Source organism: Oncorhynchus masou, chromosome 13 (assembly GCF_036934945.1).
Source record: "Oncorhynchus masou masou isolate Uvic2021 chromosome 13, UVic_Omas_1.1, whole genome shotgun sequence".
Taxonomy (NCBI): domain Eukaryota; kingdom Metazoa; phylum Chordata; class Actinopteri; order Salmoniformes; family Salmonidae; genus Oncorhynchus; species Oncorhynchus masou.
In genome coordinates, this window is record NC_088224.1 from 67,089,829 (window position 1) to 67,103,101 (window position 13,273).

Here is a 13,273-nt window from a genome sequence, read left to right on the forward strand (position 1 = left end):
CAACACTGAACGAGATGGATTGTTTTTAAGGGATTTTACCATATTTAGCTGCTTTGGCCACTGCAGGGTTATATCCTCCAGCCACTGGTACTCCTCCTGCTCCTCCAAGTCCTCCAGCTCCTAGGCCTGCTCCTGCACCTCCTGGTAATCCTGTAGTGGAGCGTCACAAAAAAATGATAATTAGTTAAAAGTGGACAGAGGTTTCAGTATGAATTGAACCAATGTACTAACTCCGATGTTGTTGTTTTGAATGTTTTTCCTCACCATATTTAGCAGCTTTGGCTGCAGCGGGATTATAGCCTGATATGCAAAAAGTGTATAAATTAAAAGACATCCTCCTTGATTTATGAACTCACTAAAACAATTGGGGGCGGTTACTAAAAAGCAAGCTCAGTGGAGAATGTCCAATGAAAATGTTTTCTATTCCAGGATTAGACTTAATCTGTGACCAGGAAACCACCCTTTACAGAGATCAATATAATGTGATACATCCACAGGTACACATCCAATTGATTCAAATTATGTCAATTAGCCTATCAGAAGCTTCTAAAGCCATGACATAATTTTCTGGAATTTTCCAAGCTGTTTAAAGGCACAGTCATCTTAGTGTATGTAAACGTGATTGTGATACAGTGAATTATAAGTGAAATAATCTGTCTGTAAACAATTGTTGGAAAATGTACTTGTGTCATGCACAAAGTAGATGTCCTAACCGACATGTCAAAACTATAGTTTGTTAACAAGAAATTTGTGGAGTGATTAAAAAACGAGTTTTAATGACTCCAACCTAAGTGCATGTTAACTTCGGACTTCAACTGTATTTCAATTGAGTGATTTCCTTACATGAACTGTAACTCAGTAAAATTGTTGAAATTGTTGCATGTTGCATTTATAATTTTGTCCAGTATATTACAGTACATTTACATGGCAAAAGCAAATCGGACTCACCTCCATATCCAGCCCCAGGTACCCCTCCATATCCAGCCCCAGGTACCCCTCCATATCCAGCCCCAGGTACCCCTCCATATCCAGCCCCTGGCACTGCTCCTGCTCTCCCCGCCACGCCCGCTCCTCCTGGAACTCCTACAGATCAGGCTCAGGATGTTATTCCTTGGTGGTTTAAACAGCAGTAAAACAGTAATATCTAATGGTTGCTTCTATGCAACCCAGTGGAAAAAATCTAATATATTTAGGGGGATATACTATCAGTACAGTATATATAGTTGAAGTCGAAAGTTTACATACACTTAGGCTGGAGTCAATAAAACTCATTAAAAATGTGCCTTTAAACAGCTTGGAAAATTCCAGAAAATTATGTCATGGCTTTAGAAGCTTCTGATCTGACATAACCTGAAAGGCCGCTCAGCAAGGAAAAAGCTACTGCTCCAAAACCGCCATAAAAAAAGCCAGACTATGGTTTGCAACTGCACATGGGGACAAGGATCTTACTTTTTGGAGAAATGTCTTCTGGTCTGATGAAACAAAATTGAACTGTTTGGCCATATTGACCATTGTTATGTTTGGAGGAAAAAGGTGGAGGCTTGCAAGCCGAAGAACACCATCCCAACCGTGAAGCACGGGGGTGGCAGCATCATGTTGTGGGGGTGCTTTGCTGCAGGAGGGACTGGTGCACTTCACAAAATAGATAGCATCATGAGAATGAAAATTATGTGGATATATTGAAGCAACATATCAAGACATCAGTCCAAAGTTATGACAAAATGGCTTAAGGACAACAAAGTCAAGGTATTGGAGTGGCCATCACAAAGCCCTGACCTCCATCCTATAGAAAATATGTGGGCAGAACTGAAAAAGCATGTGTGAGCAAGGAGGCCTGCAAATCTGACTCAGTTACATTAGCTCTGTCAGGAGGAATGGGCCAAAATTACCCCCAACTTATTGAGGGAAGCTTGTGGAAGGCTACCCAAAACGTTTGACCCAAGTTAAACAATTTAAAGGCAATGCTACCAAATACTAATTGAGTGTATGTAAACTTCTGACCCACTGGGAATGTAATCAAATAATTAAAAGCTGAAGTAGATAATTTTCTCTACTATTATTCTGACATTTCACATTCTTAAAATAATGTGGTGATCCTAACTGACCTAAGACAGGGAATTTTTACAAGAATTAAATGTCAGGAATTGTGAAAAACTGAGATTAAATATATTTGGCTAGGGTGTATGTAAACCTCTGACTTCAACTGTATCAGTCAAAGGTTTGGACACACCTACTTATTCAAGGGTTTTTCTTTATTTTTACTAAATTCTACATTGTAGAATAATCGTGAAGACCTAAAAATGAGGAAATAACACATATGGAATCATTTAGTAAACAAAAAGTGTTAAACAAATCAAAATATATTTTATATTTGAGATTCTTCAAAGCCACCCTTAGCCTTGATGACAGCTTTGGACACTCTTGGCATTCTCTCAACCAGCTTCATGAGGTAGTCACCTGGAATGCATTTCAATTAACATGTGTGCCTTGTTAAAAGTTTGTTTGTGGAATTTCTTTCCTTCTTAATGTGTTTGAGCCAATCAGTTGTGTTGTGACAAGGTAGCATTTGTATACAGAAGATAGCCCTATTTGGTAAAAGACCAAGTCCATATTACAGCTCAAATAAGCAAAGAGAAATTACAGTCTATCATTACTTTAAGCCATGAAGGTCAGTCAATGCAGAACATTTCAAGAACTTTGAAAGTTTCTTCAAGTGCGGCTATGGAACACGGACCTGTTCACCGGATGTGCTACCTTGTCCCAGACCTGCTGCATTGGACTCTCTCTCTACCGCCCCTGCTGTCTCTAACTCTGACTGATCGGCTATGAAAAGCCAACTGACCTGTTGAGGTGCTGACCTGTTGCAACCTCTACAACCACTGTGATTATTTTATCTGACCCTGCTGGTCATCTATGAACATATGAAAGTCCTGTATATCTATGAACATATGAACGTACTGTTATAATCTCCACCCGGCACAGACAGAAGTGGACTGGCCACCCCTCAGAGCCCGGTTCCTCTCTAGGTTTCTTCCTATGTTCCAGCCTTTCTAGAGAGTTTTTCCTAGCCACTGTGCTTCTAAATCTGCATTGCTTGCTGTTTGGGGTTTTCGCCTGGGTTTCTGTACAGCACTTTGTGATATCGGCTGATGTAAAAAGGGCTTTATAAATACATTTGATTTGACCTGGTCTCCAAAATCACCCAACCTCAACCCAATTGAGATGGTTTGGGATGAGTTCGACTGCAGAGTTAAGGAACAACAGCCAACAAGTGCTCAGTATATGTGGGAACCCCTTCAAAACTGTTGGAAAAGCATTCCAGTTGACTACCTGATGAAGATGGTTGAGAGAATGCCAAGACTGTGCAAAGCTGTCATCAAGGCAAAGGGTGGTTACTTTGAAGAATCTCAATTTTTTGTTGTTGATTTTTTAAACACTTTTTTGGTTACTATTGTACATGATTCCATATTTGTTATTTCATCGTTTTGATTATTCACTCTTTTTCTACAATGTATAAAGAAAAACTCTTGAATTTGTAGGTGTTTCCAAACTTTGGACTAGTACTGTATATTTGTACTTTTACCCCCTTTTCTCCCCAATTTCGTGATATCCAAGTGGTAGTTACAGTCTTGTCCCATCGCTGCAATTCCCATACGGGCTAGGGAGAGGCGAAGGTCGAGAGCCATGCGTCCTCCGAAACACAACCCTGCCATGCCGCACTCTTCCTTGACACAATGCTCGCTTAACCCGGAAGCCAGACGCACCAATGTGTCGGAGAAAACACTGTACACCTGGTGACCGAAGTCACGCCCGGTCAGCCACAAGGAATTGCTAGAGTACAATGGGACAAGGATATCCTGGCCTGCCAAGACCTTCCCTAACGCAGACGACGCTGGGCCAATTGTGCGCTGGCTCATGGGTCTCTCAGTGATGGCCTGCTGTGACACAGCCTGGGATCGAACCCGGGTCTGTAGTGACGCCTCAAGCACTGTTATGTAGTACCTTAGACCGCTGCACCACTCGGGAGGACCAGTACAGTATATTAATACAAAGGTTAGGCAATACATTCTTCTAAATCATGGAAAGGATAATGTACCATATTTAGCAGCTTTGGCCGCAGCAGCAGCCCCTCCTGCTGGTACCCCTCCATATCCTCCATAGCCTGCAATACAAAACAAATAGCAATGTTTATAAATGACCTCATAAATAGTTTGATAAGACAGACCAAAGGCTCCCAATCGTAAACCAACAGTATTAACTCTTCCAGATGACATTAGATTTCAACTTCTGGTGCAAACCTCCATATCCTGGTCCAGCCCCAATCCCTGGTACTCCTCCTGCTCCTCCTAAGCCTGCTCCTCCAGCTCCTAGGCCTGCTCCTCCAGCTCCTGGGACTCCACAAGAACAAAATCATTAATTAAATTAAGTTATTATTTTTAAATAATGTCTCCATTCAGAACTGCTTAAGATACAGTAGACATTTCTCTTCTTCTTACCATATTTAGCAGCTTTGGCCGCAGCAGGATTATAGCCTGAAATTGAAAAATTGAATAAATTAAAAACATCACTCCTGCTCCCCAAGCCTCATAATACAGTAGTATTACTAACACTGGTTTATGCTTATGTTTATCAGTTCATGATATTATATAAAATTGCCGTCAATGGAAACATACCTCCAGCTCCTGCCCCTCCATAGCCTGTCAATCAAAGCATGGAACATCATCAACCTAGTAGCACTATAAGGCAATCTACCCCACTTTACCTTAAAACCAACCCTCTGCTCAACCCAACTATCTAACTCCACTGCTTAAACCTATATAAAAACCAATTCTACCCCTATGCAAAGTTTGCCAACTACATATTGTGTGAGTGAACACTGCCCTTACTTCCACCCCTCCCCTAGACCCTTCCATCCCACATGGGCATCCCCTTTGGTGTACGTACCCCCAGGCCTGGGATATCCTCCAGCAGGCACGCCACCATATCCACTCCGTGGCCCACCAGCAGCCCCCTGACCTATAACCCAGGAGAGGGCATGTCATGAGTTGACACATGGTAATGTAAAGAAATTTACAGAAATTTGATAATGTACCAATATGTACAGAAATTTCACCATGAATTCAACCAATGTACATTTTTCTTACCATATTTAGCTGCTTTGGCTGCAGCAGGATTATATCCTCCAGCCCCAGGTACCCCCCCTGCTCCTCCCCCTGGTACTCCTCCCGGTACTCCTCCAAGTCCTCCTGTTCCTAAGCCTGTTCCTAGACCTCCTGGAACTCCTGTGTGTTCACATGGTTTATATGATTTCAAAACCAGAAATGTCAGCATGAATTCAACCAATGTACCAATTCTGATGTTGCTGTTTTGAATGATCTTACCATATTTAGCCGCTTTGGCTGCAGCAGGATTATATCCTCCAGCCCCAGGTACACCCCCTCCTCCTCCTGGTAATCCTCCTGCTCCTAGGCCTGCTGCTGCACCTCCGGGGACTCCTATGGCAGAAAATGTTAGGATTAAGCCATTAAGTCATGGCTAACTTAACAATTTAAAAGATATAGTAGACTTGTCACATTTCTTTGTACCATATTTAGCGGCTTTGGCAGCGGCAGGATTATATCCTACAATGAAATAGGGGTCCTAGATTCAAAATGTGATTTTGGCATAAAAAACAGTGTGAAAGCATTGGAGAAGTCAAGCATCATGACTTACCTCCAGCCCCAGCTCCTCCAGCTGGTACCCCTCCTGTTCCTCCAAGACCTCCAGCTCCTAGGCCTGCCCCTGCACCCCCTGGGACCCCTATGGTCAAGGAAAAAAGAGAAAACATTGGATTTCAAATTCAACAATTGTACGAACATTGAACGAGACTGGCCTAATATCGAGCGATTTTTCTAACCATATTTAGCAGCTTTGGCGGCGGCGGCGGCAGGATTGTATCCTAAAATAGAAAATAATTCAATTAATTTACAGCATACCTCCTGACAACTGCGTTTCTAGCCCCATAAAGTAGCAGTAGACAGCACAGTGACTGGAAGGTAGAAATTACTGTACATCTTTATGATTCAAATGAACATTTGTCTTACCATGAATTTCAGTCTCCTCAAGCAGTAGTTAATGCTATGAATGAATTAATGAAATTGCTACAAGCTTGAGATACTATACTGCAATACTTAGATAAGCTACCTCCAGACCCTGGAAAAGCTCCTGCTCCCCCAAATCCAGCACCCCCTGGAACACCTACAGGGAGGGTGACATCCATACAGTATATTATATGATCATTTCTATTATTAAAATAAGGCCAATGTGAGTTGGAGCTGACTAAGCCAATGAACGAAGCCCTTCAGTGAGTGATGGTGTCTTAACAGCATTGTAAAGGCTGTGGCCTGGGCAGCTTTGGTATGTTTTGGTTAGTTATCCTCACCGTAATAGGGAGGCCTGGCTCCCGCTCCATAGCCTGTTCAGAGATGATGAAAATGGTGATGTGTTAAAGATATTTGCTACATTGAGTTTAAAGCTGCAGTGCTAATCCAGGTTAGTGCACTTGATAGGAGTCAAGACAATACAGTATTATAATGCATGTACAAGGTTTGCACTGGTTACTAACTCTCAGATTGGGGTATGTTTGAGCAAGGCACATCACCTTCATAACAGCTTCCTGGAGAGCCCAGTGGTTGGCATAATATACAGTGGGGTACGTCATTATTGCATCATTATCAGCAAAAAATACTATTAAATAAATAATACAAATACTCAGCTATGATGTATGCTTCAAACAATGGTAGGGATTATACTATTTTATATTAATACAATTGACAATTGCTCAGAGAATTAGATTTTGTTTAACAAGTAATCAAATCAAATAAAAATATTGGAACCTCTGTTTTCAATACTCTGGCACAGAGTTTTATAACGACACAGAGTTTTATGAGCTTGGAGAACATGTTGGGAGGGATCTTAGACCTTTCCTCCATACGGAATCTTTCTAGATCCTTAATATCCTTTGTCTGCGCTTATAGACGGTGCTCTTCAATTTAAACCACAGGTCTTCAATGGGGTTCGAATGCTGAGACAGATGGCCATTGCAAAATGCTGATTTTGTGGTCAATTACACATTTCCTTGTGGATTTTGATTAGTGCTTCAGATTATTGTCTAACCAAAGATAGCAAAGATTCACCGCCATAATTTACTGTAGGTATGAGGTACTTTTTTGCATTTGCTTCTGTTTTCAACACTACACCCTCCACTGATGTGCATGGCCCAAGAGCTCTATTATCATGTCATTTGACCATAGCGCCAATTCCAATCCAAGTGCCAATGCTGTTTATCAAACTCCAGGTGGTGCTATAGTCATTTGACATGAAAATAGAGCACTTTGGCCATGCACACCACCGGTGGATTTGGCATCAAAAAACTGAAGCATATGCAGAAAAGCACCTCACCAAATTGTTTATGATATACTAGTCCTGTGGCTCCTGTTAAGGTCAACAGCATCGTGACCTTCATCACGTACCAGGACATTTTAGCCAAAAACCTGGTTGCTTCTGCCAGGAGGCTGACGCTTGGCCGTAAGTGGATCTTCCAGCAAGACAATAATCCCAAGCAGACATAAAAATCCACAAAGAAATGCTTAATTGACCACCAAATCAACATTTTGACCACCAAATCAACATTTTGCAATGGCCATCTCATTCTCCAGACTTGAACCCCATTGAAAACCTATCGTTTGAATAGAAGAGGGCAGTCCATAAACGCAGATGAAGGATATCATGGATCTGGGAAGATTCTGCATGGAGGAATGGTCTAAGATCCCTCCCAATGTCCAATCTTAGAAAATATTTTTGAAAAAGGCTCAATGTCGTTATCCTTGCAAGGGGAGGGAACTGAAGCATTGAAAACAGGGGTGCCAATACCTTTGATCGCTATCTTTTTAAACAAAATCTCTTTTTCTGAGCAATTATATTAACATAAAACAATATAATTGTTTTGAGAATTATTATATGTTTAACAAACGAGTTTGAATGACTTCCGACTTCAACTGTAACTCAATATTTATATGATTTATTTCATACAGTCTTTTTGCTCATCTTTATCAAGGGTGCCAATCATTTTGGGCCTGACTATACCTTAGTTAAATCTATAGGTGTTTGGTTACTATAGCCTACCTCCAGCTCCTCCTAACCCTGCACCTGCTCCTCCTGGAACTCCTGTGGTGGAGGTTGACATGAAAACAATGCTTAGTTAAAAGTGGACAGACACTTCAGCATAAGTTACAACCAATGTTGCAACTCTGATGTTGCTATTACGAGTGACGTTTCTTACCATATTTAGCGGCTTTGGCCGCAGCAGGATTATATCCTGAAATGTAAAACATTAATACATTAAAAAGGAAATTCCGCTAAGCCATTAGGGTACACATACAGTAAAGTCAAACTACATTACAATGGTGCTCCTTTCTGTACCTCCAGCCCCAGCTACTGGTACTCCTCCTGCTCCTCCTGCGACTGAGCCAGCACCTGGGAGCCTGCCTGCACCTCCTCCTGGAAGTCCTGTGTAGAGGGACACGAGGAAACCATTGGATTTCTGAGGCATGTCTAACTAACTTCAGTTAGTTAACAGTGGAACTAAATGAGATAATAGTGGAAGTACATTTCAGCATGAATTCAATCAATGAACCAATTCTGATGTTGTTGTTTGAGTAATTATTTACCATATTTAGCTGCTTTGGCTGCTGCAGGATTATATCCTGAAATGCAAAACATGAATCACTTGTGATTTGTATAGTCTGAAAATGATTATAGATTTGCCAAATATAACCATCTAGTTCACAATATCATATCTGAATAACATCCTTAATATACACAGTAAAGAGCAACACTACTGAGATGAGAGTAGTGTTCACTGTGTAGTATACTTTTAGGTTCACCTCCAGCCCTAGGTACACCTCCTCCTCCGGGTACTCCACCAAATCCTCCAGCCCCAGGTACACCTCCTCCTCCTCCTGGTACTCCACCAAATCCTCCAGCTCCTAGGCTTGCTCCTGCACCCCCTGGAACTCCTGTGTGGCAAGACAAAATAAGAACAGTTAGTTAAAGGGATGATCTGCAGTTCAAACAATAACAAAGCATCAAACCTAACACTTTTTTGGTAAAAAGCTGAGGGATGGGGTTGGAGAAATGTTTGCACTCTCATCTCAAATTTATAGACAGCGATACAGACTGACCATCCATGATATCAACATAATAGTTTTAACTCTGTTCTGAGGCTATGCAGTATTTGTTTGCAGTTACAAGGTTCACAAACAAAACAGTAAAACAAGTTTATATTTGGGATTCTGATGGTACGACAGTTCAACTAAGCTAAGCAGGCATCTATACGTTCTATTCTTCACGAATCAATGGGTATATTTCATTAATGTAAAAGTCTAAAAATGAATGTAGCAACTGCTGTTTGCCCCTTTGAAGGTTAACATAAATAAAAAATCTACAGTTGAAGTCGGACGTTTACATACACCCTAGCCAAATACATTTAAACTCAATTTTTAACAATTCCTGACATTTAATCCTAGTAACAATTCCCTGTCTTTGGTCAGTTAGGATCAGCACTTTATTTTAAGAATGTGAAATGTCAGAATAATAATAGAGTGAATTATTTATTTCAGCTTTTATTTCTTTCATCACATTCCCAGTGGATCAGAAGTTTACATACACTCAATTAGTATTTGGTAGCATTGCCTTTAAATTGTTTAACTTTTGTCAAACGTTTTGGATGAATTTTGTCCCATTCCTCCTGACAGAGCTGGTGTAACTGAGTCAGGTTTTGTAGGCCTCCTTGCTTGCACACGCTTTTTCAGTTCTGCCCACACATTTTCTATAGGATTGAGATCAGGGCTTTGTGATGGCCGCTCCAATACCTTGACTTTGTTGTCCTTAAGCCATTTTGCCACAACATTGGATGCATACTTGGGGCCATTGTCCTTTGGAAGACCCATTTACGACCAAGATTTAACTTCCTGATGTCTTGAGATGTTGCTTCAATAAAGCCACATAATTTTCCTACCTCATGATGCCATCTATTTTGTGAAGTGCACCAGTCCCTTCTGCAGCAAAGCACCTCCAAAACATGATGCAGCCACCCCCGTGCTTCACGGTTGGGATGGTGTTCTTCGACTTGCAAGCCTCCCCCTTTTTCCTCCAAACATAACGATGGTCATTATGGCCAAACAGTTCTATTTTTGTTTCATCAGAACAGAGGACATTTCTCCAAAATGTATGATCTTTGTCCCCATGTGCAGTTGCAAACTGTAATCTGGCTTTTTTATGGCGGTTTTGGAGCAGTGGCTTCTTCCTTGCTGAGCAGCCTTTGAAGTTATGTCAAAATAGGACTTGTTTTACTGTGGATATAGATACTTTTGTACCTGTTTCCTCCAGCATCTTCACAAGGTCATTTGCTGTTGTTCTGGGGTTGATTTGCACTTTTCTCACCAAAGTATGTTCATCTCTAGGAGACAGAATGCATCTCCTTCCTGAGCGGTATGACGGCTGTGTGGTCCCATGGTGTTTTTACTTGTGTACTATTGTTTGTACAGATGAACGTGGTACCTTCAGGCATTTGGAAACTGCTCCCAAGGATGAACCAGACTTGTGGAGGTCTACATTTTTTTTTCTGAGGTCTTGGTTGATTTCTTTTGATTTTCCCATGATGTCAAGCAAAGAGGCACTGAGTTTGAAGGTAGGCCTTGAAATACATCCACAGATACACCTCCAATTGACTCAAATTATATCAATTAGCCTATCAGAAACTTCTAAAGGATTGAGGTCATCGTTTTCCAGATATCATTTTCTGGAATTTTTCAAGCTGTTTAAAGGCACAGTCAACTTAGTGTATGTAAACTTCTGACCCACTGGAATTGTGATACAGTGAATAATAAGTTAAATAATTGTTGGGAAAATGACTTGTGTCATGCACAAAACAGATGTCCTAACCGACTTGCCAAAAACTATAGTTTGTTAACAAGACATTTGTGGAGTGGTTGAAAAACTAGTTTTAATGACTCCAACCTAAGTGTATGTAAACTTCCGACTTCAACTGTATATACCACCTCTGATATTGCTGTTTTGAGAGATCTTTCATACCATATTTAGCAGCTTTGGCCGCAGCAGGGTTATACCCTGAAATGCAAAAGTTTATAGATTAGTAACACAGATTTTTATAGTCAAACTGCAATCACAAAAAAGCAGAATTCGGAACTAACTAAACTCACTGTAAGAGGCCTATCAGATTTTGATGTTGTACAGTTACTTTCATATGTACCTCCAGCTCCTCCGGATAACCCTCCAGGTACTCCTCCTGCTCCTCCTGCTACTGATCCAAAACCTGGGACGCCACCCGCACCTCCTGGGACTCCTACGGTGGAGGGTCACAAGAAAACGACTCATTAGCTAAAACTCTGATATTGGTGTTCTGAGTGATATTTCTTACCATATTTAGCAGCTTTGGCTGCAGCAGGATTATATCCTGAAATGTAAAAAATGTCAAATAAATCAAATTTAAAAAAAATCTACCTGACCCTTGGCCTTACTCTGAAAATCTTTAGATATACTCTCACTGTCACGCCCTGGTCTTAGTATTTTGTGTTTTCTTTATCTATTTGGTCAGGCCAGGGTGTGACATGGGTTTTTGTATGTGGTGTGTTTTGTCTTGGGGTTTTTTCACATGTATTGGGATGGTAGCTTAGTGGGGTGTTCTAGGTGAATCTATGGCTGTCTGAAGTGGTTCTCAATCAGAGGCAGGTGTTTATCGTTGTCTCTGATTGGGAACCATATTTAGGCAGCCATATTCTTTGAGTGTTTCGTGGGTGATTGTCCTTTTGTTCCTTTTCCTGTCCTTATGTCTGTCGTGTACTAGTTTGCACCAGTATTAGGCTGTTTCGGTTTTCATTACGTTTATTGTTTTGTAGTGTTTGTGTTTAGTGTGTTTTTTCATTAAACATGAATCTCAATAGCCACGCCGCATTTTGGTCCGACTCTCCTTCGCATATAGAAAACCGTAACACTCACTGTCAGTATAGAGCACAAAAAGCGAAATGTTTCACTTGTATTCTCATATTCTCGCATTCTCTTTCACTTGTATTCTCTGAATAGTAGTAATGTCAATTGTGGCTGTCCTGTCTAGTAGTTTTGTTTGGTGGTACTGTACACTGTCAGGTACTGTCCAGTAGAAGGTCAGAGGTGTCTTTATCACACACTCTCTTTCTCCCCTCACCTCCAGGGTAAGCTCCTCCTGCTCCAAGGTAAGCTCCTCCCGCTCCAGGGTAAGCTCCACCTGCACCGGGCACACCACCCAAACCAGCACCAGCACCTGAGGGTAAACACTTCAAGAGTTAGTAGTTAACACGGTGTCAAAAAGCCCAGTTTCAGTAGCCCTGTGATAGCGATCACTACCATATTTAGCAGCTTTAGCCTGAGCCTGGGCCGGGTTAAGACCTCCTGTCCCAACACCTGCAGAGAGTGGGGGAACACAAACAGTTACAGTTACAGTTACAGTTCTCAATTCAAATTCATTTATGTAATAGAGTGCTCTTAAACATATTGTCCCATATATTTGTGTAAGTGTTCTCCAATTCCCTACCAGTTCCAATGGGGTATCCAGGCTTGGATCCAGGACCACCTTTGCCACCAGGAAGGCCTGCTCCACCACCACCACCAAAGCCCCCATATCCTGAACCAAGTGGAGAGAACCATCTACTGTACCGTACTGCTTGTACTACACACACATGTACAATCACACATACATGCAGACACACTACTTAAAACATTTACATATTAAAAATGTTCTGTACCAAATGGAAGTTTGCCTCCAGCTCCTCCAACTTTCGCTCCATAGCCACCTATAGAAACCATGGCGACAAACAAACGGTGTCAGTCTTGTATAGAGTAAAGGTTTTGAACTGACACAGTCAGAAAATCCATTACTACTTCATTGTTTGTGAACGGACCTTAGTTTAAAATGATTGACTTATTACTGATTTATTCAATTTCATTCCAGATCCACCCAAGACATAAAACCACACAATTTTAATCTATTCTGTTCAGCAGTAAACATTAATACATCTACTGTAGATGGGTTAGTGGTTCTACATCAGTAAGGTTTGAGCCCAGTAGGTCATAGCTGAAGCAGTTCGGGTTTTTATCATGTGTAAACATGATAATTTTTTTCTCATCAAACAGGTGTTGATTTGATTCAGCAGTATAACCTAGCCTGCGCCAAACATCG

General features: G+C 41.2%; 1 protein-coding gene across 8 annotated transcripts in view; it reads right to left on the reverse strand.

Moving 5' to 3' along the window:
• The window catches only part of LOC135552879 (elastin-like), a 99,395-nt gene that overhangs the window by 37,791 nt on the left and 48,331 nt on the right, over window positions 1-13,273 (reverse strand). For 6 of the 8 annotated variants that reach the window (XM_064984809.1, XM_064984811.1, XM_064984807.1 and 3 more), the window contains exons 13-37: window positions 12,840-12,887; window positions 12,629-12,718; window positions 12,442-12,498; window positions 12,263-12,358; window positions 11,312-11,404; window positions 11,134-11,169; window positions 8,925-9,056; window positions 8,709-8,744; window positions 8,461-8,547; window positions 8,321-8,356; window positions 8,164-8,205; window positions 6,422-6,454; window positions 6,184-6,237; window positions 5,897-5,938; window positions 5,713-5,799; window positions 5,382-5,495; window positions 5,145-5,282; window positions 4,945-5,016; window positions 4,674-4,697; window positions 4,497-4,532; window positions 4,299-4,394; window positions 4,097-4,162; window positions 949-1,083; window positions 265-300; window positions 40-150 (exon numbers count right to left, since the gene is read on the reverse strand). In XM_064984809.1, coding sequence (XP_064840881.1) covers window positions 40-150; window positions 265-300; window positions 949-1,083; window positions 4,097-4,162; window positions 4,299-4,394; window positions 4,497-4,532; window positions 4,674-4,697; window positions 4,945-5,016; window positions 5,145-5,282; window positions 5,382-5,495; window positions 5,713-5,799; window positions 5,897-5,938; window positions 6,184-6,237; window positions 6,422-6,454; window positions 8,164-8,205; window positions 8,321-8,356; window positions 8,461-8,547; window positions 8,709-8,744; window positions 8,925-9,056; window positions 11,134-11,169; window positions 11,312-11,404; window positions 12,263-12,358; window positions 12,442-12,498; window positions 12,629-12,718; window positions 12,840-12,887 — 1,797 coding nt within the window. The remainder of the gene's footprint in view (window positions 1-39; window positions 151-264; window positions 301-948; window positions 1,084-4,096; window positions 4,163-4,298; window positions 4,395-4,496; window positions 4,533-4,673; window positions 4,698-4,944; window positions 5,017-5,144; window positions 5,283-5,381; window positions 5,496-5,712; window positions 5,800-5,896; window positions 5,939-6,183; window positions 6,238-6,421; window positions 6,455-8,163; window positions 8,206-8,320; window positions 8,357-8,460; window positions 8,548-8,708; window positions 8,745-8,924; window positions 9,057-11,133; window positions 11,170-11,311; window positions 11,405-12,262; window positions 12,359-12,441; window positions 12,499-12,628; window positions 12,719-12,839; window positions 12,888-13,273) is intronic. The other 2 variants (XM_064984804.1, XM_064984808.1) reach the window with 2 other exon arrangements.